Raw genomic sequence first — 25970 nt, forward strand, 5'->3', positions numbered from 1 at the left:
CATAAATCACAAACGTTACGAGCTTCATGTGCACAATAAGTCCCTACAAAATTAACACATTAATTTATTATACCAGGGAAGTCCCTGCAATTTGAAACTAACCCATAACTTATTAAACCTATAAAATTTATTATACAAATATGGATTTTATACAGTTTATTATACGTAGAGACTTAGGAATTTAAATCTCAATTGTTTAAACTGAATTTCTAAAATTTCTTAAAATTAATTGAACCGTGTAAATGTTAATTTTATGCAATTAAAAATATGGATTTATAAAAATATGTATTTGGAAAATATGACTCTATAAAGTTTTTTTTAATGTAAAGTTCCTTTAAAAGTATTATTTACAATATAAATAAAACTAAAATTTGTATTTCCAAAAAAAATCTATTAGAAGATGAAGAAGGATTAAAAAAGGAAATAATAGAGAAGCGTTTTTTAATGTTTTTTTTTCTAAAAAAAACTTTTAAAAATTGGCCTTTTTTTTTATAAAAAACTTAATTTTAGTGCGCTAGAAGGTATAAATAAAACTAAAATTTGTATTTCTAAAAAAACTATTAGAAGATGAAGAAGAATTAAAAAAAGGAAATAATAGAGAAGCGTTTTTAATGTTTTTTTCTAAAAAAAAACTTTTTAAAACTGGGCCTTTAATAAAAATCTTAATTTAGTGCGCTAGAAGGAGGGCTTGAACCTCCGACCTTGTGGTTAACAGCCACACGCTCTAACCAACTGAGCTATTCCAGCTTGTTATTTCAATTATGGTATTAATTTATTATATCTAATTATATCATAATAATTACTTTGTAAATCAAAGATTTAGTCAGATTTAAAGGCAAAAATCGAAGGCGTCCTTTTTTTTAAAATATTTTTTTAATAAAAATAAATGAAGATAAAGCTGAACGAGGATGGGAAACCTGGTTCTGAAGCGCAACGAGAGAAGATGTACCCACACCGATCTCCCTGGCATTTGTCGGTCTCTTATAGGCTTCACCCGACGCTCATCCGATCAAAGAGCGGGTACGCATGAAGGGTGTAGAAAATTGAAGAACAAATCTCAAAAATGATTTTATTTTCCTTTATTTTAGTCCATTGCCTTTTTGCCGCCGAAGGGCTCGGTCGGCTTCAGTTCCGTCGTCTTTTTCTAGGGTTCCCTCTCGATCGGATGATCTCGCTCTGTGGATTCCGCTTCCGTCCTCATTGTTGAATCCAAGTAGAAGGATCTTTCTTTTTCCCTGGCTGGCCGTGTAATTCATTGTATTGATTTGGTTGACGGGATCTGATCTTGGAGGCGGCTCCCGGGAATTGTTGATGGAGAATCGCTGGGATTTCTTACAATGGCTGGGACCGGATGCGTCTACCTCCGTGTTTACGAGGTTAGATGAACCGGCGGATCTGGTGCGGGCTAGTGCCGTGTCGCGATCGTGGCGTCGGTTCGGTACGTATTCCTTTCTTCTCGAGTTTGCTTTGGTTCGATATCGAAGAAAAAAAAGTTTTTTTTGTGTTGTTGTTCCTTGCTGTTGTATCATTTGCGAATGAAAGGAATATGCTTAGTGATGGCGAATGTACTGACATTGCTTCCATTTTCATTAAATTTAACACTTCTGCCAATATCAGGATAATGACGTATTGCAAGAATTTTGTTAGTCCCAGGTTTACGATTTGATTAGCCGATACCAAGCTGATTATAAATTTATCAATGCTCACTGGTTGATGCAAAGGTCAAATGTAGGATAGTCATCCCAGTTGAACTTAATGATTAGTAGCGAAGTCTATTTATCTGTAAATTTGCTTGTGGTTTATAATAGAATTTTGTATTGAACCTTGTGACAATTGTTAGGAATTTAAATACCCGTGTATTTGGTTCTTAGTTTTGTACATCGATGTATCACACTCCTTTTAACGGAACTTTTTTGGCACATTACAGTTGTAGAACATGGTCTTAGTAGGAGTTTGTGTACAAGAAAGTTTCCTGAGGTATTAAACTTCTCCAATGTCATTAACGAAAGCAATGCGGATGTGGAGTGTAGCAGTTCATATGATTGGACAAGCCTGGAGAAAAGGCACATATTATATTCCCTTTTATGTCATTTAATTTCTTCTCCTGAAGGTAAAACGGATTGCATTGATCTGGGGATATTTGCTTCCAGCACTGATGATGAACCATTTGAAAGCATTCAGAATACTTTGGTGGCAAATGAGATAGTAGGTGGCCTTCCTTCATATTGGTCAAGTGGTGGACAAAATGATACTGCAGTGCCTGAAACTCTTACCTACAGATTGATCTCTGACTTCTGTGTTGTGGACGAAATAAAAATCCAGCCATTTAAAGGTTTTTTGTTGCATTAATGAATTTTCAGTAACATCATTAATTCTTATTTATTGTTTCTCTGTGCATACTATCTCTCTTATTATCTTTGATGCAGCTTTCTTCCAGGATGGCCATCCCATATATTCCTCAAAATTTGTTCGGTTTCGTTTTGGTTCTAGATCAAGAAAAGCTATCAGTGCATACACCAACAAATCTCTACAGTTAGATCATAGTGAGAAGTACAACTGGACATATGTTTCTCCCAAATTTGCAATGATACAGGTGATTTCTTAGCATCTCAGATATTAAAGTCTGTCGAGTATTGGCATTGTCATGGATATTGTTCTAGGTGTCTGATGCTTATATATGGTCAATGGTGATGTTGTGCCTCACTAAGAGCATTGATGCCAGAGTGTCTGGTGTTCAAAATGAGTATAGGGTAGATGAAGGGTCTGTCATATATCATAGCATTTTATTCATGTGTGAAATCGCATATTCAGTAATAGCAACATAACAATCTTACTGGTTTATTTGTTTCTATGAGGGTTCATAGATTGGTCATTGAATAGTCATATAATGCAGGTTATAGATATCATTTAATGTATAATATTTTTGTTAGCCCATTCAAATTTCATATTCTTCACCCCAAGGCGAATTGTCTTGGAATTGGAAGCTAGCTTGGGCTGCTTCTAATTGTTCTCCCAGGTACAAGCAAGGTGATATAGGATTTTCCCAAGGTACTTTCTTTCCTTGGCAGAAATAGAGGGTGGAAAAGAAAATAATGTTGAAATCTTTCAGTTTGCCTCAATTATGCTTCAGTTCGATTTGTATGGATAAGTCTTCCCATGCAATGGAGCTTAAAATTTCAATTTTTTTTCAAGCCCATATATATATATATTTTTTTTTTTTACTTTTCAACAAAGAAAAATTTATGCTCTCCTTCCTCTTCCCTCCCAAGGAAATGATTGGAATGAAATTTTGCTTCTAGGAAAAATTTTCTAATACCCCTATCATTTTTTTCCCCTAGACATTTTTTTTTGCCTAAGAAGGAAATAGGATCTAAATAAAATGTTCTTTGCCTCATCTGTATTATCCACACAAGGTTTAACTTAATAAAAGAACAAATGTTTAGTGGCAAAAGATTTGCCTCATGAAAGTAACTGTTTTAATTCATCCTGATTTGTGCAGGAAAATGTATTGCAATCTTTCAAACTTCCGCATCCAGTCGTCTGCATTGGTGGAATCTTGCAGATTGAACTGATGGAAAGGGTCCAGAGGCAAGCAGCAGATGGTCTGTTTTACATATGGTGAGTCTGTTTGCCCAGTGCTATTCTACTAAAGTTTGGATATTATGCTGAAGCATCTGCCCGGCATGTGTCTAGTTTGTCATCATCCTTATCAAGCCATGTTTCTCTAGATCAACTCTATGAATTGTATCCCTCCATGACTACGTGTTAATGTTTTTCCCCTCTTTTTTGCCATTTTGAAGCGTGTGCCATGTCGAAGCAATTGGAAGATCGCTTTCGCCTCCCTTCCAAGTTATTAATCTTCTCACTCCTGGGAGTATGGCACTATGGTACCTGCGGAGAAGTTGTGTATGATACACGACTCAAAATTTTTGTTTGTTATGTATGATCCAATGCGAGGATTGATTTACCATATTACTTGAAAATGGACTCTTCAAATTTTGCATCTTTTGAATTACAATTTGTTGTGCAAAATAATTTTGTGGACATGGTGTTTGTGAAAGCTATGAGAAATAAAAAAAGATGGCATATTTTTCATGATTAAGAGTTGCTTTCATGTGTTAAGTATACAAAAATATAATCTCTTTTACATTAGTATACTATTGTTTGACCTTAAACACTTGTCATGCCTTAATTTCTTCTTTGTTTCTTCTCCAACTTCTAAACCTAACCATCCTCTAATGATTAACAGTTGACATTCATTCAAGTGGCATGTTTATCAATTCAACAACTACATAGTTGATTTGTTTTATTTGGATAATATTTTTTTGACTAAACATAACTTACATGACCACACAAACGTTTGGATTCGCTTCCGCAATTTCATCACAGTATTCGATGGGCACGTAAGGGTAACAATTCTTATGTTGAGGCGGCATGCACGGGTTACAATAGTTTTCCGAAAGGATTTGTTTGATCATCTTTTCAGTCTCTTTTTGCTTCTCCTCTTCTTCTTTCTTCTTTTTCTCCTCTTCTTTCTTCTTTGTTTCCTCGTCTTTCAGTTCTTCCTTTGGTCCGACCGTGACTATCTCGGTCGGCCACCCTTTTCTCAACTTGCCCACGACATCAATGGCATCAACGTCTCCGATCACGGTCATCTTCCTATCTTTCATGTCAACGGAAATGGACTCGATCCCTATTCATACAATAAAGATCTAGGGACCAAGTTAAGCAAAGACAAAGTCGATCGATAATGAAGAATGAGATAGGTAGAACCTTGAAGAGTAGAGACTTTTTGCATTGCCTTTGCCTTCTCCTTGTCATCGGGCACATCCACCCTCACCACGATTTTCTACAAAGAAAATGCAATTAAAACACAAACATTCTACAAATAAAGAATGAAGTCTCACCTTCATATCTTGTCTCGCAATAGACAAGGAAAAAAATGCTAGTCGAGCAATGTACGAGAAGTTAGAGACGAAGTGGATGAGAGATGGAGTGGGTCTAAATACAATTTCTCTCATGGAGCATCAAGTGGTTTCGATTTTAAAATTCTTAATTGCCATAGTCGATATGCCTCTTCTGTTGTTATACAATTTTATTCTTTCTTTTTTCCTTCCACTTTCGTCACGATTATGACCTACTTCTTCGAGTTAGGTTTTGCGTTAAATCAATCGAACAGAGAGAGATCAATCCATTTTCGACTTGATCTCTTAGTAGACAACGAATTCTTTATAGTTGATAATCAATATCTAAGAGGAAGGTAATGTGGCAATAAAATGAAAAAAATGTAAAATTAATATTTAATTAAGCTTTAATTATTTAAAGTGATACTCTCTCATGGCATTAACCTAATCATATTTCAATCCATCACTTTGTTTCTTCTTTTTGAACTTCAACTCATCGAAGAATTATTATTATAATTACAGCACATTAAAATATAAGATGAAGTTGGTGTCTTGTCACAAACAATCAATCCATCAGTGAGGTTAAGATGTAGCAAAAATATTTAATAACAACAAACACTTTGTTTTTTATGTAAAGTATTTTAATTTAAGCCATTGTTTTTGTTTTGTGTTTTCTGTCTCCGTTAGTCACTTTCCATAAAAACAATTTATGTGTCTATGGGATAAAATATCCATGTTATCACCTAAGAATCGAAAGGAAAGCCTTTGAACTATTTTTTGTGATATGGAGGATGCTTCTTTTGTATATATTAATAGGGATGGATGATCCGTATTTATAAAATAGGTGGAGATCATTTATCCTTATCAATACATGTAAAGGGAGCATCATCTGGATCACAAAAATGATCCAGAGGATCTCGCCTCCTAAGAATTTACGATTATTTTTTCTTCTAAATGGAGGGCGCAACTAAAGGATGTTGGACCTCTGAGCTGGCTGTCGCATGTATTTTCCGATTTATCCTGATGGTTAATGGAAAACTTTCGTGAGGCCAAGTCGGTCACCCATAGTCAATGAGACTAACTGGGATTATCATTTATGCACATGCGTTGCGTAACCTAGACTCTTATATCAGGTGGGGAGATCTAAGGGAAAAAGAATTGACCTATAAAAAATAATTTTAATTTTTGATAATTGCTCGTACTTTTATTTTTTTATTGAGGTAAGACTATAATATTTTTATAATTTTATACACCACTAGAGGTAGTTACAAAAAATTGAAGTGGGGCAACTGCCCACCAAAACATTAGATATTAAATTGATAAGAATAAAGACTACACATAGTTTTAGCTAAAAGATCGTCCATAAATTAGGTAAAAGTGCACCCCGTACTCATGTAATACTAGAGTGACTTCGAGAATTTAAAATTAAGAAAAATATATTTTCTAATATTATCAACCCAAAATATTTATAGAAGTTTCTCTCCTCGTAGTATTATCAATTCTAACATATGAGGTTGATTTTTTTTAAATATTTAATTAATTAATAAAAAAAATCTCAATAATATAACTATGTTTCGAATTATATATCTGATTAATACGTTTGTTATATTTTCAGTGTTATCAGTGTTAATAGTCAAAAAGAATATTAACGCACTTTTATTTGGGGTTCACCAAACTTTGTTAATAAATAAAATAGTAATATTTCTTATTAAATTATGATGAATTTTAATCTAATTTTTTATTAAATATAAAACACGTTCTCTCTATATATTTTTTTAAATAAATTAAATTTTTTTATAACGGCTATGTTTGACTTGCACGTTTAGGTGGAACTAGCGTTGATAGCAATAGTCAAGATGACGCCGTTTCATCTAAAAGTCGGCCTGTGTGGGCTTCCGGCTCTTAATTTGTACGGTCGGTTCGGGTTATTTTTTTTTTACCGTAAATGGTAAACAGGTCGTGGGCTTTTCTGAAAAGCAAGAAGGCCCATTTTTGGTCTCTCTTTCCACTCTTCCCGCTCAAACTCTTTTGAAAGTCACCGGCTGCCCGATCTTCTCGCTTCTGCTCGTTTGCCGTTCCGGCGGGAGAGGAGGGCGAAGCGGAGGCATCGCTGTCGCCAGCCCTTGTCTCACAAAGATGGCCTACGACCCAAAGGACGACGCTGACCGACTCTTCGCTTGCTTCAAGTGCGGAGTCTCCACCCCCGGTGATAAACCCTAATTAATCGCCATTTCGATTCCTTGGTTATCCTTAGTTTAATCATTTGAGGCCTGATTTTGGTCTCTTTCTCTGTAACCGGCTTGATCTTGGGAGATATTTATGTGCCAGAATCGGCAGTCAGAGAAAGAAGGCTCTCGGTCGCGAGACTCAAGGCGACCTCGGGGAGAGGGGAGGCGCCTGAAGTTTCAATGCCAAGCTCATCTAAGCGATCCTGTAAGGATTCGGGTGAAAAAGAGAAGGTATTTGCTGCATTTCTCATTTCGCATTAAAGTGGAAGTCTAATTTCTCTACATGTATTACTTATTGCCAGAAAGAAGTCTGATGTCGATCCTTCTGTGAATTTTGTATTTGAACTTGTCACCATTTTTCTCCTGTTGCCATTCTAGTTATTGTTACACTGTTTCTTCTTCATCTTGTAATGATGGATGTGTTGCAGAATTTCCTTTGTCATGGTTAATCCATAACTTTTATCTCAGTTATGCAATGTTATTCTCAGAGGATTATAGTGATGCTTCCTAACTAGAAGGGCATTCAGAATTTCAGATCCATTTAATCACCTTAGCATTGTTACGGAATCATTAATATCATTAACTAAGATCAATTCTCATATTTAACAGCACACTTGACCAATTTTCTCTCCAACGTTGTAGAAAACATGATATATGTCGGGTTTCTTCTGAACTTATGTGCATGTAGTTACACACTTGCATCCTAGCATTGTGGTCATAAGAAATATTTTCCACGTTTACCAAGTCAGTTAGTTTCATTGGTTTATCAGGTGAATCATTTTCTTAGAGTTTTGTAACAATAAGAAGATGATAAATCATTGTTTTGTTAGGGCCAATTTATTATATGAATAGTTTCTTTATTTATTTTATCAAGGGTTGAAATCTCTACCCATGTCAAACTTTTTGTTTTTGATTGGAACAATACGTTTTCATTACTATGTTGGAGTGTTGATGCATGTTGTTGTTGGTAAATTGGGAAGGATAGAAGGAAATGAAGAAGGAAAGTCAACTATAAGCTTGGGGGCAATTATTGAAGTATTATTCTATGGAATAATGTTCTGATTTACAACTAGAATAGCATTGTTTTGTCGATTGAGCATCATATTGTGCTGACACTTAGCATGCTTTGGCAAACAGGCTTCAATTTTGACATATGTTAAAGTATTGCGATATGAATTTTAATGAATACTCACTTAATCCTTTGTCAAGTAGTTTTTTTTTAAAAAAAAATTGGTAAGGATATATCAATTAGTAATTAAATTTAAAATGGTTTTATTTTATTTTAATTCAATGCATGTCAGATTGAATTCATGTGTACTATTATAATTTTTTCACTTAACTTATTTACTTATAAAAAAAATTATTAGGTAATCGTATTAAAATTTGAGAGAAACAAGGCTAAAAAAGAAGCATTACTAGAATTCACCTTAACACGTATTGTAGTATGCCAAGGCATGCTTGGTATTGGCTTGCTATGATAGTCATCAACATGATCGGTGCATGCAACAAAAAGAGATTACTAGTGTCAAACAGTATTCGATTTTAGTAATATATTGGATCGATATATTTTGACAAACCCACTTGGTACTGCATGATGCCATCTAGTATGGTATGGGATCTTAAATAATGTATTATATTATAAAATCACTTTTCTAAAGATGTATGTGCTTATTTTGAGGAACAGTTTGTGTAACCCGAATAGTTTGAAACAAGACCTTGTGAATATGTGAGTTACTTCTTAGCCACTTAATTTCCATAAGATGTTAGTATTGCAACCTTTAGTCATCAAACTTTTAAAAATTATAATCATTGTTAATTCTGTCATTCATCTTCTCAGCATGGTGCATATATGTCTGCAGCAATCAAACTAAAGAGCGGAAAGCAGATTTCTCCTATTATTTTTTATGGGTCTCCACATGGAGTCCCACTTAAAAGACCATCACGATTGCTTCGATTGTTGCATGAGATTCATGTTGATCTCAATGAAGAAAATGACTTCATTTCAAGGTAACTCTTTATGCTACACCCTGTTAGATGCTTTTTCTCTCCTCCCAATACCACTATATTGTTGTTATAACATTGATGGCTAGCATTCTTCTTATTCTCTATGATTCTGTATCCTAGTGGGTTGAATGTTGATATTTGTTTGGACTGGTAAATTCCAGTTGGTTCATACAAGGCTGACCATCATTTTAAAATATAATATTTTGAACTAAATTTTGTTCATTGTCTCAGTTAATTGTTACACCTTATACAGGAAAGGTGTCTGGGCAACTTTCCCAAGACAAGAGGAAGCAATCAGATTCTTGAAAGGGCATACGCAAGCTAAACTGTTTAGTTATCAAGATCACTTGAGTGGACAAAGAAGGTTTCTTGCCTCTACATACAATGAATTCTGGACAAGGTTACCATGTGATGCTGACTTTTCATACTCTGAAATGTTAAATTTGAATGCTATTTATTCACTAAGACCATTCATATGTTCTTCTGATTGCAAAGGTAGAATTACCTGAGAACTCAAAATAAAAACATGATTGGAGCATTTTCTGGACACTATATAGCAATATGTTAAAACACTCAAATTACCATAATTCCTTTTCAGTAGTTTGTCTGAATTAGTTTCTGTAGAATGTGAAAGCTTATTTTTCCATTGCAGGTATATAGGTATGGATTCTAAGTTACGTCATCACTACGAAGTCATTCAAGAGGTGATAGTTTACCTCCTAGCATGTGTAAAGGAGTAAAAATGACAAGCATGCTACTTAATCATATGAAATAGAATCACTCGTTTGATTAATTTCTTTATAATACCATACATGCCTTTCTTTTTTAAATTTGTAATATGCTAAAAATAACTTTATTTTTCACAAGTTAATTTTGACAGGGTATGCCTTGCCACTTATATTTTGATTTGGAGTTTGATAAGAAAGTCAATGCTGACAAAGATGTTGATGAAATGGTGGACATTTTGGTATCATTTACTTACGATCTCTTATTTGACAAGTATTCAATTGAAGGAAATAATGGATGGATCATAGAACTTGATTCATCCACGTCAGGTATCTTATTTGTGTTTGTTCATCTACATATTGTCTGTTACTGTAATCTGTCCTTTTTGTCTTAACATTTTTTCTGTTACGTCAGGTATCTGTTACTTTCTATGATGCAATCTACCTATATCCTAGTTCTGATATTAGTTAGATCCAATTTGTATATAGATTTGCATTACCTTCATATGTCTAATCAGTATTATCATGATCATCAATGTTCACTTTTATAATGCATTGATATAATTGGAGGTGTTATGTTATGCAAGATTTGACTAGAAAACATAAACAGTTTTGAAATGTACAATTATTGTGTGATATTAAACTGTATTAACTTATTATTCATATGGAATTCATTCTCTTGAACTTTTTTTTTTTGCCTATTTCTTCTGAATTGTTGGTCCAAAGAAACTAGCATAGGACTGATTACATTTGCACTTATAAACCATGAGTTAATTGTTCAATTTGGATAAAGTAAATTTTATTTTGCAGTAAAATTTTCACGCCATGTGATTATTCGCATACCAAGAGTTGCCTTCAAGGACAACTCACATGTTGGTGCATTTGTTATGGAGGTACTTGAAGATTTATAAAGTCATTGTTTTCTACATTCTTGTAACTTTTATGATATCAAGAAATTTCTCATTGTTATTATTTCTACATAAATTTGTTAACTATAGTGACCAATTTATATTCCAAGCAAGTTTTTGTTATATTTCAAAAAAGAGAGAATCTCATTTGGGGTTTTCCCGGTTCAGGAAGTATAGGTTTTTGTAATGAATAAAAATCTTATTAGTAGAACATCTTATTCTAATTATTCTCGTAAAATATTTCTGCCTATAGAGTTGTTTGCCTCAAAATTTGTTAGCTCAAGTCCCTTGTAAAAATTTGTAAGACGCCATTAATGTTTCCACTTACAAGATTGAAGAGAAGTTTCTCCCAAGGTCCATGTCATATTAATTCCTTAGTTATAAAGTGAATCCATTTCTTTTAAGAATAACAGTAAGTAGTTTTCCTATGCAACTTATGTCAGATGCTTCTGACCCTGCCATGCCACCTGACCCAAAGCAACTACAACTGTAAAATTGACACTGGTGGCATCAGTTGATAGCTTTGTCATGATATTAAGTATTTAAATGTTCAAGTTCGAATTTAGAGAATACCTGTCTGACAAGCAACTGATTAACAATCAATTATAGTTGGGCGTAACCAGGAGAATAAATGTTGATAGTGGATTTGTCCAACAATGACTTTATTATGATATTTGAGAACCTCTTGGAATTTTTTATGCTGTTTTATATTCATTATGCCACTGGACTGAAAATTTATTATGATTGCATGAGATTTAGGCTTGATTTGCAGGTTTAGCTGTGTAGCAGCTTCTTTGCTTCTACCTGATTAATCAAATTACTTAAAAGGTTTGAGTTCCAATTTGGGAAATTAACTGTTTCATAAAGTAGTCTGAACAATTATGTTAGAGTTATATCTTATAACTGGAAAATGAAAACAGAGTATTTTTACAAGTTAGAATGATTTCTATGTCCCTTTGGACTGCTTATGCTGTTTTACATGCACCTGCTTTCTTTACCTTGTTTAGAATTTTGATAGATGAAAGACCTAAAGCTGCTGAAACAAAAGGTTGCATAAAATAATTGAAAACGAAAACCTCAGATTTGCAAGGTTGTCACTGACAATATTTGAATTTCTTTATTTGTCCTAATTTATAAATTGTCAAATTATTCCTACTAAAAGGGAGTATTGTTGGAAGCTTTGTTTATAATTTCATCAATTTTAATTATTGGATATTTTGTATTTTTTGCTTAGTTATGTAAAATGTATATATAACGGTAAAGTTGGCGCAACGGTAAAGTTGTAGCCATGTGACCAAAAGGTCACGGGTTCGAATCTTGGAAACAACCTCTTGCAAAATACAGGGTAAGGCTACGTACAATTGATCCTTCTCCGGAATCCTGCATGGCGGGAGCTTCGTGCACCGGGCTGCCCTTTATGTAAAATGTATATATGACTCTCACTTTTTGCTGATTAGGTGTGTTCTCGTATCACCAGTCAAAGGGGAAGTGCCCCGCAGGTTGACAAATTGTATGTCAAGAAAGACGCTAGCTCTTCTGATCGTCAGCCTTTTCTTGACAATGCTGTCTATTCTCGAAATCGTTGTTTCCGTCTAGCTTTCTCTTCAAAGGCCGGGAAGAATTCTTTTCTTTTGCCTACTGAACGCTTTAAATGTAAGAACATGGTGAGTATGTCTTCTTCAATAATGTTGCTGCTACTTTTTACCTATTTAGGAAAATGGCAACTGCAGCCTATGCTTTTCTCCTGTAACTTTGTTTCAGTTGTACAATAAACAGGTCATATTATTATGACTTGTTTGTGTTGGACTTATCTGTATTTGTACTCATTAGATAGATTTTGAATCACAAACCACAAATTCTTTTTGTGAGAAAATTTCTAGTATTTTAATTGAATTAATCATCTTATTTGCATGTGCATTTCCAACACCAGCGAAAATAGATAAGAAAATTCCTTCTGGAGAAAAATTCTGATCATAATCGCAGGACATTTAAGACTTGACAATTTTTACTGTGTTGGGTGTACCTCCTACTAGGCTGATTAGGTGGCTTATATGTTCATTTGAATTTTCACTTGACTCGGTACAATAACCTGATTCCATTGACTTCACTAATTCTTCTATTGCAAGACTGATGCAAATTATACAGGTAGTCTAAAGTTGTCTTACATCCTTCATTCTCCTTTTTTATTAGCTCATTCAAGCTCAGTATTCATGATTTATCTCATTTTTCCTTCATTATTCTATTACAGAGTAAACAGGACGTGTTCATGGAATCCTTAATCTGCAGAATGGACTGTGATTGCAGTAAACTTTTAGTTTGTCAAATAGATGCGGATTGCAGAAAAACCTTGTGCTTTGATTTTGAGGTTATCTACTATTTGTGTGTTATCTTCTTCATAGATTTTTTTTACCAAGTGATCGAAGAAATTTTTACTGTATGGTGTAGTCAATAGTTTTGCCAAGTTTATATTAGGAACAAATATCATAGGGTGGCCTAACCTACTTTAGTACGCGAGACAATATAATAATACTGAATGATATTGTTGAGTTGAAAAGACTTCAGCACTTTACTGATATGAACTGTTTGATTGTCATAATATAATTTTCCTCCAGCAAACTACTGTATTTGAATACATATGACTTAACACCGCCTATCTATATCTATTCAACTCTTTTGAAATGATGTTTTTAGTATTAGTTTGGTTACTCGATAAAAAAAAATACTAATCTCAATAAACAGTAGGACATAGTTTATTGAGGTTTCCAAGAATAGTATGTCACTTTAGAACTATAGAGTTCATCAAGAGCCATTTTTCTCAGCGTAAAGAAATGATGTAGTTTGAAATTCTGCTATAGATACAATTTCCTTCTTTATTCTGATTGAAAATAGCTTATTACTTTTTCAATCTACAAGTTCTGGTTCCTAAATAAATATCCAATTATACACACTATTAACTTGTAAAAATCATTTCTGATATCCATAAATCATCGCATGGATCCTTCTATAGTATAATGGGAATCAATTAATCTAAACAACATGTTCACTTATCACACAAGGTGCAAAATCGTGTCATTTCTTAGTTAGTTAGGAGTGTAACATTTCTTAGTAGTGTTGTGCTGTAACAATCTGGTTCTGAAATGGCACAATGTTTGAGCAGCAAATGTCGAATGTAATCTGGCATTTCATGGTGTTTTGAGTTGCTGTGTAAGTAATCATGTCATGGTTTACCAGAGAATGCTGTGATGTTTGCAATGGCAAGTGCTTGTCTTTATCATGTTTCAGACCTGTTCTTAAGAAATTCTGATTGATATACTTTTTTTTTCAATTTTTTATTCTATTGTTTAAGATAATGTGGTGCCTTATGAAATCAACACTGTGCAATTGTTTGTGTAAAAATTTTTTGCCTCTTCATTTTATCACCATTGTGCTCTTTTAAAAGTCTTGGTTGTTATTACATAGCAATTCCTTCTTTGTATTTCTTAAAACAGAGTGTGACCTAATGAAACCAGTTTTCATCTAGTGTTTCTAACTTTCTATTGAATTTGTTGCCTCTTAATTTTCTTAGTATTGTGCTTTCTAAGTCTTGATTGTTTGTAGATCAGGTTCAACAACAAGCTCAAGATGTTTCACAATATGCTGCATTTGATGTATATAGAAGTGATTTCCCAAACACATTTACTTCAGGAAAATCTCCATTTCCAGCTTTAGATGCATTTGTGGAATATATAGCATCATCAGGGAATGCTTTAGGTATTCCTTTAGATACTCTTATGTAATGAGCCTCCTGAATTTTTTGTATTTATGTTTTTGGGGCCCTTGGATTTGGCTGCTGGTATATGTTGCTACCTCACATACAGTTCGACATTTGGTATAGGTATTTATGGTTTCATGATTACATAAATCTGGTATTGACTTGATGATTTTTTTTGTTCCAGGAAAAATTCGAAGTTGGTATTGGTTTTCATCACACGGTCTAATTGTTTACAGTATGTTAAGAAGCAGATATTGTGAGAGGATTGGTAGAGAACATAAAAGCAATCATGGTAACTTGTTTGTTGACCATTGCTCTAGAATCTTTCCTTGTGTACAACGTTTGCTCAACTTGCTGTGGTTTTGTTGTTTTCTGTTAATAGTTGATTCAAATCTATTCTATCAAATGGTCTTCTCAAGAATTAGAATCATTGCGGTATAAATATTCTGAAGTGTCATTTTTGGCTTCTAATACATTATTTTGAAGTCTGTATCATGGTTTAAGGTCTCATAGTCAAACTTGTATCATGGTTTAAGGTCTCATAGTCAAACTTGGGACTGGACTGGTTTTGGTAGTTGATGGTCTCTTTTTCTGTAACGACCCGCCTTCTACTGACTAGGCTGTGAGGCCGATCGCTACATTATGCTGTGCTAAATTACTATTGCGGAAATCTGGATTGATTAAAATTTTACTAAACTGATTACTGCAAAATCTGAACTTAATATTCTAGGTGTACCTAGGAGTTGTACACATGCTAGGGAAGATAATCTATACCTCTCGGATATCCTGCTAGCTGTAATCAGGCATTTCAATCGATCCATGAATCGATTGGGCTGTCGGATCGATCCAGTGATCGATCCAGCTTGATACCGGCACGGAGAGAAACTCTGGATCGGTCGGCTGACCGATCCACAAGCCATCTCGCTTCTGTATGCGGCTGGATCGGTCTACCGACCGATCCAGGAGTACACTGATCGGTCGGTAGACCGATCCAGTGGCTCACTGATCGGTCGGCTGACCGATCAGTGAGCTTTGTACTTCTCTGTTCGCATCTGGATCGGTCGGCTGACCGATCCATAACAGACGCTAACTCTCTGTTCGCGACTGGATCGGTCAGCTGACCGATCCAGTGGCACAACCCAACTCTGATCAATCTGGGTTTCTGATTTCGAACCAGAACCCCTGATTTCAGCACTATTTCGTGCCTCAATCACATTACATGTTCTAAGATGGCTAGGAAACACTCTAACAACCACAACTAACATTCTAACATCATAAAGAACAATGTTCTAAGCATAATAGAGTGCATGGTTAACTAATTCATAGCGATCAACATACTAAAGTGCAAATTGCTAAAATACTAAAAAGTACTAATGTTTAAACAAAGCTTGCTAGAGTTCCCTAAGATCTTCTTTCCAAGTTCCTGCCCACACACATCTTCGTAGCATTGTCCTCCAGCCTCCGCTAGTCCATCTTTCCTTTACCTTTATCTGCAGTATAAGGAAAAGAAAGTATCTATAAGCTTTCGCTTAGTAAGAAACCATCTACCTCACTAAAACATGCATTCGATGCAATATGCTTTTAAAACATGCTGTTTGAAAGTGCACTGATTAGACTGAAACATGGCATGTTATCATACATAGAAATCAAAGCTAGTCATGGCATACTATCATCTAAACATGTGTAATAAAAGCTGAACATGAAGACTAAAGCATAGCATACAAAGCTAACCATAACTATCATGTGTAACAACAAGGAAAACTGAGCTGAACATGAATTAAACTAGTCTGGAACTGAATTCAAACTCAACTAACATAACTGATCTTTGTGAGTTTTGAAAAACTATAATATAATAGATTAAAATACATAATCATACTGCTAATGGGCCCGACAACTGTACATGCTATGCGCGCATCCTCAATTAAACCCGGGGTTGCAAATCCCGAATTTAGCAAGGTTTACTAGGTTATTTAAAACTAGGGACCGACTATGGGAGTCCAGCCCAATGGATATCTAATCCTGTCTGCACTATAAAATAAAATAAAATCTGCAATTAATCGCTTCTATGCTTCGAATTCAAGAAGAACAAAGGTCCGAAACTGTACCGACCCGACCCTCTTGGCCCATTTAAACTAAACTATTTAAATGCTTATAGCTATTAAAATGCCTAAGTTGCATTTTTCTGTGCTAAATAATTTAATCGAACACTTAGTATGCACTAATTCGCATCCTTGTGCCGAAAGTCTACATATAACTAAACTAAAACATGGAATTCACACGGAAGCTACTTATACTGCAGGTGAGGGGTTTCTTACCTCGTATGCTAATTTCCTTACAATTCTATTCGCTAGAATTCCGGTGGAGACGATCCTTTCGACAATCTCCCCGCTCCAACGCGTTCTTCTCGCGGAGGGGAACGTTCTTGTGCTGGAATCGCTGCCGGAAGGTGCTCTTAGGGCCCTAGGGAGAGAACCCTAGGGTTGGCGCCGAGAGGAAGAAGGAGAGGGGGCGGCGTGTAAGGTGAGGTCTCGGTGGAGAATTCCCGAACCAAAGAAATAAACCAAACCCACTCAAGTTTTCTATTTATTTTAAGTGGGTATTTCGGCCAATTTTAAACTTAAATATAAATGTTTCCCTTTCCTTTCAGCACGGCCCTGCTGGGTTCAACTGGTTACTAGAATTACCCGTAAACCATAGGTCTCGGGTTCAATTCCCGTTTAGGCCGTTTTCGTTTTCTATTTGTTTTTGCTACTTCCGCTACTCTAAAAAATTATGTAAAAATATCCTAAGATTCCAGAAAAATAATAGAATATTTCTAAAATAGTTTTGAGAATTTTCGGGCGTTACATTTTCCGTCAGCTTGGGCTCCTCTTCTCTAGAAAGCTATGTCGGCCTTCCAACTTGCGAAGTTCAATATCCTAAGATGTAATATAGATTAGAGCTTGGACCGGCTTACCGACACGATCCAAGATAGTCATCGGAAGAAGTGGAAGAAGAAGAAGAAAATGCAAAGAAGAGGAAGAAGAGAGCTTATTGGAGAAGAGTTGTCTCTGTTTATGAGAATAAGAATACCATACCTCTGACTTACTTCCCTTGGTGAGCGGCATCTCCTCGTTAGACATTTCACGCCCTTTTATTTTTTCCCATGTGAATTGGTGAAAATGAGGCCTCTGACAATCCGTTATCGTTCCTCCACACATTGATCGCCATGTATTGAGAGGAAGACATCAAGAGAATCAATTCTGACATCCACTACTTGTTTCTCCATTCACTGATCATCACGTATGGAGAGGAAGGAATCTAGGGAACCAACTCTAATTTCCATTACTTCTCCATTCACCGATCGCCACGTATGGAGAAGAAGGAAGCAAGGAAACCAACTCTGACATCCATTACTTGTTTCTCCATTCACTGATCACGGAGAGGAAGGAATCAAGGGAACCAACTCTTACATCCACTACTTGTTCTCCATTCACTGTTTGCCACATACTCTTAAACAGAAACTTCGGATCTTTTGATGCTCGGTGAAAGTTATACTTGATGCTCAGTAGAAGATAGCTATGTTAATAGAATTTAGCCATATTGCTCGGAAGAACTTAATCATATTACTCAGCGGAACTTATCCATGCTGCTCGAAAGAACTTATTCATGTTGCTCAGAAGAACTTAGTCATATTGCTCGAAAGAAGTTAGTCGTATGGCTCGGCAGAACTTAGTCGTATTGCTCAGTGGAACATGCCGTATTGCTTGGAAGAACTGAGCCATATTGCGCGATAGAAAACTTAGCCATATTGCTCGGTGGAACTTAGCCATATTGTTCGATGGAACTTAGCCATATTGCTCGGAAGAACTTAGAAATATTACTCGGCATATAATCTGGATCCCATAAGATGTTTCTCCTTCAAGTTGGGCAATGGCGGAGGCAAGGGGATGCGAGGGTGTGCGGAAGCACCCCCTTGCTTCTAGAAAAAAAAATAAAGGGTACAATTGTGATTTTTCAAATTTATTGGATTTTTTCAAAAAAGTGCCACTAAAAAAACCACAGCCGAACCTTCCCATGAATCATCCCTTTTTCCAGCCATGATCCACGATCTCTTCAAACCAAAAACCCTAATCTCTAAGAGATCTCATCATTGCTCCCTTAAACCGTTGACCTCATCTATGTCGCCTCTTCACTTTGTCAACACCACTATTGTTCCGTCAACGCCACTGCTATTCTGTCAACGCCGCTACTGCTGTGCTCCGTCGTTGATCCTCCACTACAAGCAAAATCCCTTCAATTTAGGTGAATCTGGTTCCTTATTTCATTTGATTCCTAATTTCGTGATTTATACTTGGTAGTACTATAACTTCTATGTTGATTGCATAAATCAATAATTTTGATAAATTGACATAGGTTATGGGGAAATTTTTAAAACAAAGTGTTTAGTCTTCTAAGAGTTCTAATGTAGAAAATAGTAAGAGAAAACATTCTTACGTTGAATTCAACCCGGAAGATGTTGTTAGTGATCCAAGGCTACACAAACCAATTAATGAATTTGATGTTTCTATTAGAGATCATATTCGAAAGGGCAACCCAGTGCACTAAGCTCCCGTTATGCGGGGTCCCGGGGAAGGATCCATTGTACGCAGCCTTACCTTACTTTTTGCAAGAAGCTATTTATAGGATTCGAACCCGTGACCTTTTGGTCACAAAGCAATAACTTTACCGTTGCGCCAAGGCTTCCTTTCAGAGATCATATTTGAAGAGAATATTTAATTAGAGGACCTTGTCAACCATTTGGCCATAGTTATCCCTAAAGATAATTTGGTAAAGAGCATAGAAGTTTTCAAATTGCTTGGTTTAAAAAATTTTCATGGTTAGAGTACAACATATCAAAAGATGCAGTTTTTTGTTTTTGGTGCTATTTCTTTAAAAATTCTCATAGAGGATGTCGAGTTGGAGATTAGGCATTTACTAATTCAGGGATGAATAATTGGAGAAAAGCAATGGAAGTATTTAACACATGTTGGTGGTGTAGCTAGTGCTCACAATGATGCAAGGACATAACTTGAGGCTTTTCAAAATCAATGACAAAGCGTGTCACATTTGCTACAAGCACAAGGGCATGGAATGGAGATTGTATATCGCACTCGATTAACGACAACTTTGGATGTTACAAGCTTTCATTTGAAACAAGGTTTGCCTTTCTATAGACTTGACGAGTCATTGAGTTCCTCAAATAGAGGTAATTTTTTTTTTTTGAATTGATTGAGTGGTATACCCAAATAAATGAAGAGGTTGCCAAGACAATGAATGAGTTTGCCCCTGTAAACAATCAAATGAAGTCTCCAATAGTTCAAAAAGATTTAACACGGGCTTGTGCTGCTGAAGTCACAAATGTCATTCTTAATGATATAAAAGACAATATATTTTCTCTTATGGTTAATGAGTATCGAGACATTTCAGTCAAAGAGCAAATGAGAGTTATTTTAAGATACGTAAACAAACATGGATGTGTTATTGAAAGATTTCTTGCTATTGTGCGTGTCTGATGTTGGTGCAACCTTAGGTCAAGGTTGACCTGGTTGCCCCGACTCGAGTTGACTTGACTCGAGTTGTATTTTGATGTTTGACTTGGGAAGATTGTTGATGCAACTTTAGGTCAAGATTGACCTAGTTGAGTTGCATGTTGATGTTTGACACTCGTGAGAGAGTTCTATTCTTGATATGGGACAAGAATAGATGTTTGGGAGATTATTGGTGCAACCGTAGGTCAAGGTTGACCTGGTTGACCTGATTCGGGAAAAAGTCCAAGTATGGAGACTTGGCAACGGAAAAGTCCAAGCAGGGAGCTTGGCACTAAAAAAGTCCAAGTATGGAGACTTGGAACTGGAAAAGTCCAAGCAGGAGCTTGGCGCGAAAAGTCCAAGTATGGAGACTTGGCAGGGAAAAGTCCAAGTATGGAGACTTGCATGGAAAAGTCCAAGTATGGAGACTTGGCGGAGAAATCAAGCAGGGAGCTTGGCGCGAGGAAAAGTCCTAACTGGATGTTAGGCGGTGTGGAAAGTCCCAGTGAGTAAACCGAGTGAGTGAGTGAAGCTAGGTGAAGGAGAAAGTCTAGCTGGGATGTTAGGCGGTGTGGAAAGTCCCGTGAGTGAAGCCGAGCGGTGGAAAAATCTAACTGGGATGTTAGGCGGTTGGAAAGTCTGGTGAGTGAAACCAGGCGAGGAAAATCTAGATGGATCGGGATGATCGGACTTCGTGTTGGAAAATCCGGATGGATCGGGGATGATCGGACTTCGGTGTTGGAAAGTCCAAGTAGGTCGAAAGGACTGGACACTTGGGAGTGCGTCACGGGAGTGACCGGATGCTAAGCGTGATGAACCAATAGGTCAGGTTGACCGGATATTGGTTTGAAGTCTTGGGACTTGGTTTGGGCAAAATTGCTACGGATCGGTCACCGACCGATCCGATGTCTGTTGCTCGATCGGTCGGTGCCGATCGCATCTCGGCTCTTTCGATTCTTGATCGGTGACCGTCGGCCAACAGGCGAAAGAAAGCGGTGATCGGTCCGCAGGCCGTCGAGGTCTGACGGTGCGGGACCGATCGAGACGATGTCGCGAGCACGGCGGAGTTGGGATCGATGCGTGGACCGATCCGGTATCTGATCGGTCCACCGATCGATCGCGATGAGGCTCGTGCGGCGGTCGATCGGGGGACCGATCGGCCAGTCTGATCGGTCCGTGACCGATCGAGTTCTAGCGACGCGGCTAGTTTCTTCATTGTTTCTCCTTCGCGGTATAAAAGGGTGAGGGCTTCTACAGGCGAACTCTTCTTTTCTTCTTGAGCTTCGCTCTTCACTACTGAGCGGCTGGTGTGCTCTTGAGCTTTCCTGAGTATTCTTTGAAGCTCTGCGTGAGTTTCTTGCTGGTGTTCTAGCTGGAGAAGCTGCTGCTTCATCAAGGTTCCAGTCGACAACAAGAGGCAAGCAAGTGTTTTACAATTTCTATTGTTCTTGTTTGTTGTCTCTATTGTTGTACTCCTTTGTTTGCTGTTGCAAAAGATTGTGGTGAGGTTTCTCCACCCACAAGGAGTATATTATTAGCCGGTTCTCCGGGGACTCATCCACCGACGGATTGAGAGGCTTCGTCCACCTTACGGACACGCCGAGGAGTAGGAGTATCATCTCCGAACCTCGTTACATCGACGCGTTGAGGTTTGATCTTCTTGTTTTCGTTTCCTTGTTTGTTTTTCCGCTGCGCTAACGAATTGTAGGAAGAAACGCGATCGATTTGGGGTCGGCTATTCACACCCCCCCTCTCTAGCCGTACGAAGGATCCTAACATCTGACACTTCTGTTATTCCTTTGATGAAGGCTATTGATGAATTGTTTGCAAAACATAAGTTGTCATTATCAAGATTGAGAGGTCAAGGATACGACGGGGCTTCAAATATGCGAGGTAAGTATAATGGATTGAAAGCTCTCATATTGAGGAAAATTCATTTGCAAGGTATGTCCATTGTTTTGCTCATCAACTTCAACTAGTTGTTGTAGCAGTTGCTAAAAGCAATCGAATTGTGAGTGATTTCTTCCGATATGTTGCTATGATTGTGAATATTACTGGTGCTTCATGTAAAAGGAAAGACTAGTTTAGACAACTTGAATATGACAGACTTGTAGAATGTTTGGAGAAAGGAGATATTGTTTGTGGAAATCAGTTTAAGACGACCAGGGGATACTCGTTGGGGTTCACATTACATGACTATTGTCCGTTTGATGTCTACATGGACTTCAATTTTACAAGTGCTTGAAAATGTGTATGATGGTGGTACTAATGATGATAATATAGTGGTATCGTCGTTGGTTGATAAGATGGAGAGTTATGAATTTTGATGCATTTGATGAAATCGTTATTGGTAATCATAAATTAATTGTCGCTTGCCTTACAACAAAAGGATCAAAACATTGTACTAGTTATCAGTTTGATCAAGACGATGAAAGTTTGATTACAAAAATTTAGAGAGGAAGAATGGGAGAATTTTTTTTTGGATGTCATCAACACCAAATCTGGAAAGAAATATGAGAACTCGTGGTAATAGCAGACGTAATGGGCAAATGATTACTAATTTTTATCACTATTGTGTTGAACTCTTTTTCTCAATTTGACATTGGTAAGCTACTCCGCCTTGCTGAACTTTATCCAGAGGATTTTTCATTAACTGATCGTGTAATACTTGAGGACCAACTTGAGATTTACATTTAAAATGTACGAGATGAATTTTCTATGATTGAAGATTTGGGAAGTCTTGCTAAAAAGATGGTTGAAAAGGGTAAGAATATATAGGTTTTTCGTTGGTATATGGTTTGATCGAGTTAGCATTGATTTTACCAGTTGCAACTGCTTTTATTGAAAGGGTTTTTCCTGTGATAAAATTTATCAAGACTGATTTGCATAATGAGATGGGGGATGAGTGGATGAATGACAGTTTGGTAGTATATATTAAGAAGGATATTTTTGTCACAATTGAAAATGAACAAATTTACAACATTTTCAACAGATGAACACTTGTAGGATATAGTTGCCTCCTCTTGTTTATATGCCTAGACCTGGTATTGGTAGTTCAAGTATCAAGAAATAATTACTTTATTGGTATGCACATATTTTTATATCTATATTATTATCGTTATCAATTCAGTACTTTTTTCTTAGGATATATTTATTTGATAGCAAGAAATATTGTTTTAGTCTTCTTTGAGCACCCCTTTAAATTTTTATCTGGATCCGCCACTGAAGTCGGGAGTACAATTGAATGAAGTCCAATTAAGTGTGAAGTTTCCCCCTCTCTTACCTTCGTGTAACTCCTATTCTAATTATGATGACCCCTTCTGATGCTCAGCGTATAATCTGGATCCCATCAGTAGTATGCCTGACTGCTGTACTGTGCATCTTATGTACCGCTGCTAGCTATATTGCACCTTTGCCAGGTAGTACAGATTGAGATTTGAAGTTGTCTCTTGAGATACTTGTTTTGATTGTGTCAATGTTTTTGGGACAATAATTTTGCTGGTCCTCTCTACCCCACCTTAGAGTGTCAGTGATTAGAATGTTTGCTCTCTTTTCTTTCCATTGCATGTAGGGCTTCAAGGTGGGTGGCTATAAATTCACGATTCTACTTCTTGTTGCATGCTTGATTGTGATTCAACATTCATTTATTACTTATCAGTATTATAGTTGCCTAACATCGTAAATATCTATCATTGGTCTCACCCGAATGTGGTTCAGTTATGTACGTTGCGGATCTTCATAGAGCTGTGTATTACCAGAAGTGTTATGATCCTGATTGCAGAGGTATGGTTTGTCATTCTGATATAATTATCGAACAGGCTTTTTTACACTACTTAGCATACTACTTGTAACAGGCTATCGATCTCCTTTACGGCCATTACCACATGATGTGATTCCTGACAATGTTCCATTTCTGAATTCAACTGAGGTGACGATGACAAACATCAATGGTGATCTTGGTGGAAGCCATTTGGAACTTTACTCAAATGACAATGACAAGTTGGTTACCGAAAGCTGTATGGAAGAAAATAGCTGGTTGCAGGAAGCCATGAAGTATGCAGATTGTGTCGAAAATTCGAGGAATGCACCTGATTTTGGAATTCAGGTTAGACCTTACTAATTTTCATTAGATTTGTGTACGGTGAATAACAGTAGCTAGGATGCAAGATTCTATATGGCTAATTATGGTCTGATTTAGCCACTGGATTTCTTTAAAAGACACCACAATCAATCAGATCTGCCCACTTGCCCCCTAAACAATATGCAAACTAATCACGGAGAGCAAGGAAATTTGTGACCTAGCATCTATTAGACTTAATAATTTACTAGTTTCACATTGTTTGCCACTTTGCAGAACGAGGAAGCTGTTGAAGACTGCAGCTGGTGGATGGATGTGGAACTGCTGGTGTCACAGGTTGAAGAAGGGATTGGTTGATCTCTAGTGTCAAAAATTTGTAACAATTCACCAACTCACTTTGATCCTTTTTCGGTTGATTAATTATTATTTTTCTATGCTACGTAAAATAAAAGGCTCAATCTGTTATTATCCTTCTGGGAATTTTATTTTTAATTCTGAATTCAACAAACCAAAAGAAAATATGGTGATGGAAATTACTAAATTTTTCTTTCTGTTTTTCCTTGTCATCGAATTTGTGATGTATTTATTAATTACTTATTTTTAGAATTAATTGTAAAACTAAAAGAGTGAAGAAATGGTCAAACATTTGTTATTATTGATTTGGATTGAATTATGGACATATAATATATAATTTTTTAAATGAATGGTTTTATGATTAAATCTGAATTAAAAGTTATAATTTTTTAAAATTTATGTTTCAATACATTGTTGTTGGTTTTTGTTGTTAATCTTTTGAATATTGTATTGTTGGTCTTTGTTGCTGATCCTATTAGTAACATGTAATAGATATGAAATCTTAGTTGTTTAATTGTAAGATATAACTATAAGAAATCATAATTTTTGTCCAGTTGAATTATGAGATGTATAATATATTAAATTAAAGATCATTGATTAAATTTTGATTTGATTTATTATGTGTCTTATAGTTAAACTTAAATCAAAAGTTATGATTTTTTAAAGTTAAATTTATAGTTGTATCAATCACGATTTTGTATTTGTTAGAATGTGTATGTTGAGTAATTTTTTAGAAATTATAATTTTTAACTCAGGTTGAATTATAAGACACATTATATCAAACACAAATGTGATACAATGTATTCAACCCAATTATTTTCCCACTCATTCTAGCTATTAAAAATGAAGTTGTAAGCTTACTATAAATAAAATGATGATGATACTTATTATCTAAGATCGCAAATAAAATTCATTGGACATTCCTATATTAGACAAAATTAAATTTTTTTACTATTAGAATAATCTAAGTCCATCTGCCGATTTCGTTCCAAAAATGAGTAATAGATCTAAAAATCTCCCAAAAATGAGTAATAAAACTTGAAATATATGAAATCAGGATTGATGTACTCATCTTATAAAATTTCATCAATAATTTTATTACAAATATGTATTAAAATAATAATATTTTCAAAAATAAGTACAAGATTATTTTATAATATACTAAATATCTATTTATAATGGGCAGTCTAGTGTATGAATCTTTTATCATACGTGGTCTTGAAAAATGATCCATTATAAACAATTTTACCTTACTTTTTGCTGGAGGTTATTTCTAGGATTTGAACTCATGACTTTTAGATCATAAAGTAACAATTTTATCGTTACGCAAAAGCTCCCGTTCATGATATTTTAATAATAATAATCTAATAAAAAATAATTATCATACTAATATATATATATATGCACACACACACAGAAACGTTAGGCTACGGTGCTTATGCTGCGGTTTCGTCCATGTCATCTGCGTG

At 35.8% G+C, this 25970-nt stretch overlaps 3 protein-coding genes and 1 non-coding gene across 6 annotated transcripts; 2 read left to right on the forward strand and 2 right to left on the reverse strand.

Moving 5' to 3' along the window:
• Nucleotides 1-673: 673 nt before the first annotated feature.
• TRNAN-GUU lies at nucleotides 674-747 on the reverse strand. Its single transcript has one exon. It is a non-coding gene; the product is annotated as a tRNA-Asn (tRNA).
• Nucleotides 748-1085: 338 nt separating this feature from the next.
• Nucleotides 1086-4102, forward strand: LOC122036719 (F-box protein At4g00755-like). Of its 3 annotated transcripts, XM_042596119.1 has the most exons (6): nucleotides 1086-1438; nucleotides 1928-2063; nucleotides 2151-2332; nucleotides 2427-2593; nucleotides 3500-3618; nucleotides 3801-4102. In XM_042596119.1, exons 1-6 carry the CDS (start codon nucleotides 1312-1314, stop codon nucleotides 3910-3912), a joined length of 843 nt encoding a protein of 280 aa, XP_042452053.1. In that variant the 5' UTR covers nucleotides 1086-1311; the 3' UTR covers nucleotides 3913-4102. The 3 variants fall into 3 exon arrangements, with proteins under 3 accessions (XP_042452053.1, XP_042452052.1, XP_042452054.1); XM_042596118.1 differs by having other exon boundaries at nucleotides 1928-2332; XM_042596120.1 differs by lacking the exon at nucleotides 1928-2063 and having other exon boundaries at nucleotides 2111-2332.
• Nucleotides 4103-4335: 233 nt separating this feature from the next.
• On the reverse strand, nucleotides 4336-5050 carry LOC122036728 (heavy metal-associated isoprenylated plant protein 39-like). The gene is made up of 3 exons (XM_042596131.1): nucleotides 4908-5050; nucleotides 4774-4849; nucleotides 4336-4693 (listed from the first exon to the last, which is right to left on the reverse strand). The coding sequence occupies exons 1-3, from the start codon at nucleotides 5019-5021 to the stop codon at nucleotides 4341-4343; spliced, it is 543 nt and encodes a 180-aa protein (XP_042452065.1). The 5' UTR covers nucleotides 5022-5050; the 3' UTR covers nucleotides 4336-4340.
• Nucleotides 5051-6915: 1865 nt separating this feature from the next.
• Nucleotides 6916-24621, forward strand: LOC122036729 (DNA-directed primase/polymerase protein-like). The gene is made up of 14 exons (XM_042596133.1): nucleotides 6916-7110; nucleotides 7233-7363; nucleotides 8970-9139; nucleotides 9390-9536; nucleotides 9789-9840; nucleotides 10017-10191; nucleotides 10672-10754; nucleotides 12227-12433; nucleotides 13018-13134; nucleotides 14372-14519; nucleotides 14705-14812; nucleotides 23787-23852; nucleotides 23924-24174; nucleotides 24424-24621. Exons 1-14 carry the CDS (start codon nucleotides 7041-7043, stop codon nucleotides 24502-24504), a joined length of 1806 nt encoding a protein of 601 aa, XP_042452067.1. The 5' UTR covers nucleotides 6916-7040; the 3' UTR covers nucleotides 24505-24621.
• Nucleotides 24622-25970: the final 1349 nt, after the last annotated feature.

Source organism: Zingiber officinale, unplaced genomic scaffold, assembly GCF_018446385.1.
Source record: "Zingiber officinale cultivar Zhangliang unplaced genomic scaffold, Zo_v1.1 ctg200, whole genome shotgun sequence".
Taxonomy (NCBI): Eukaryota; Viridiplantae; Streptophyta; class Magnoliopsida; order Zingiberales; family Zingiberaceae; genus Zingiber; species Zingiber officinale.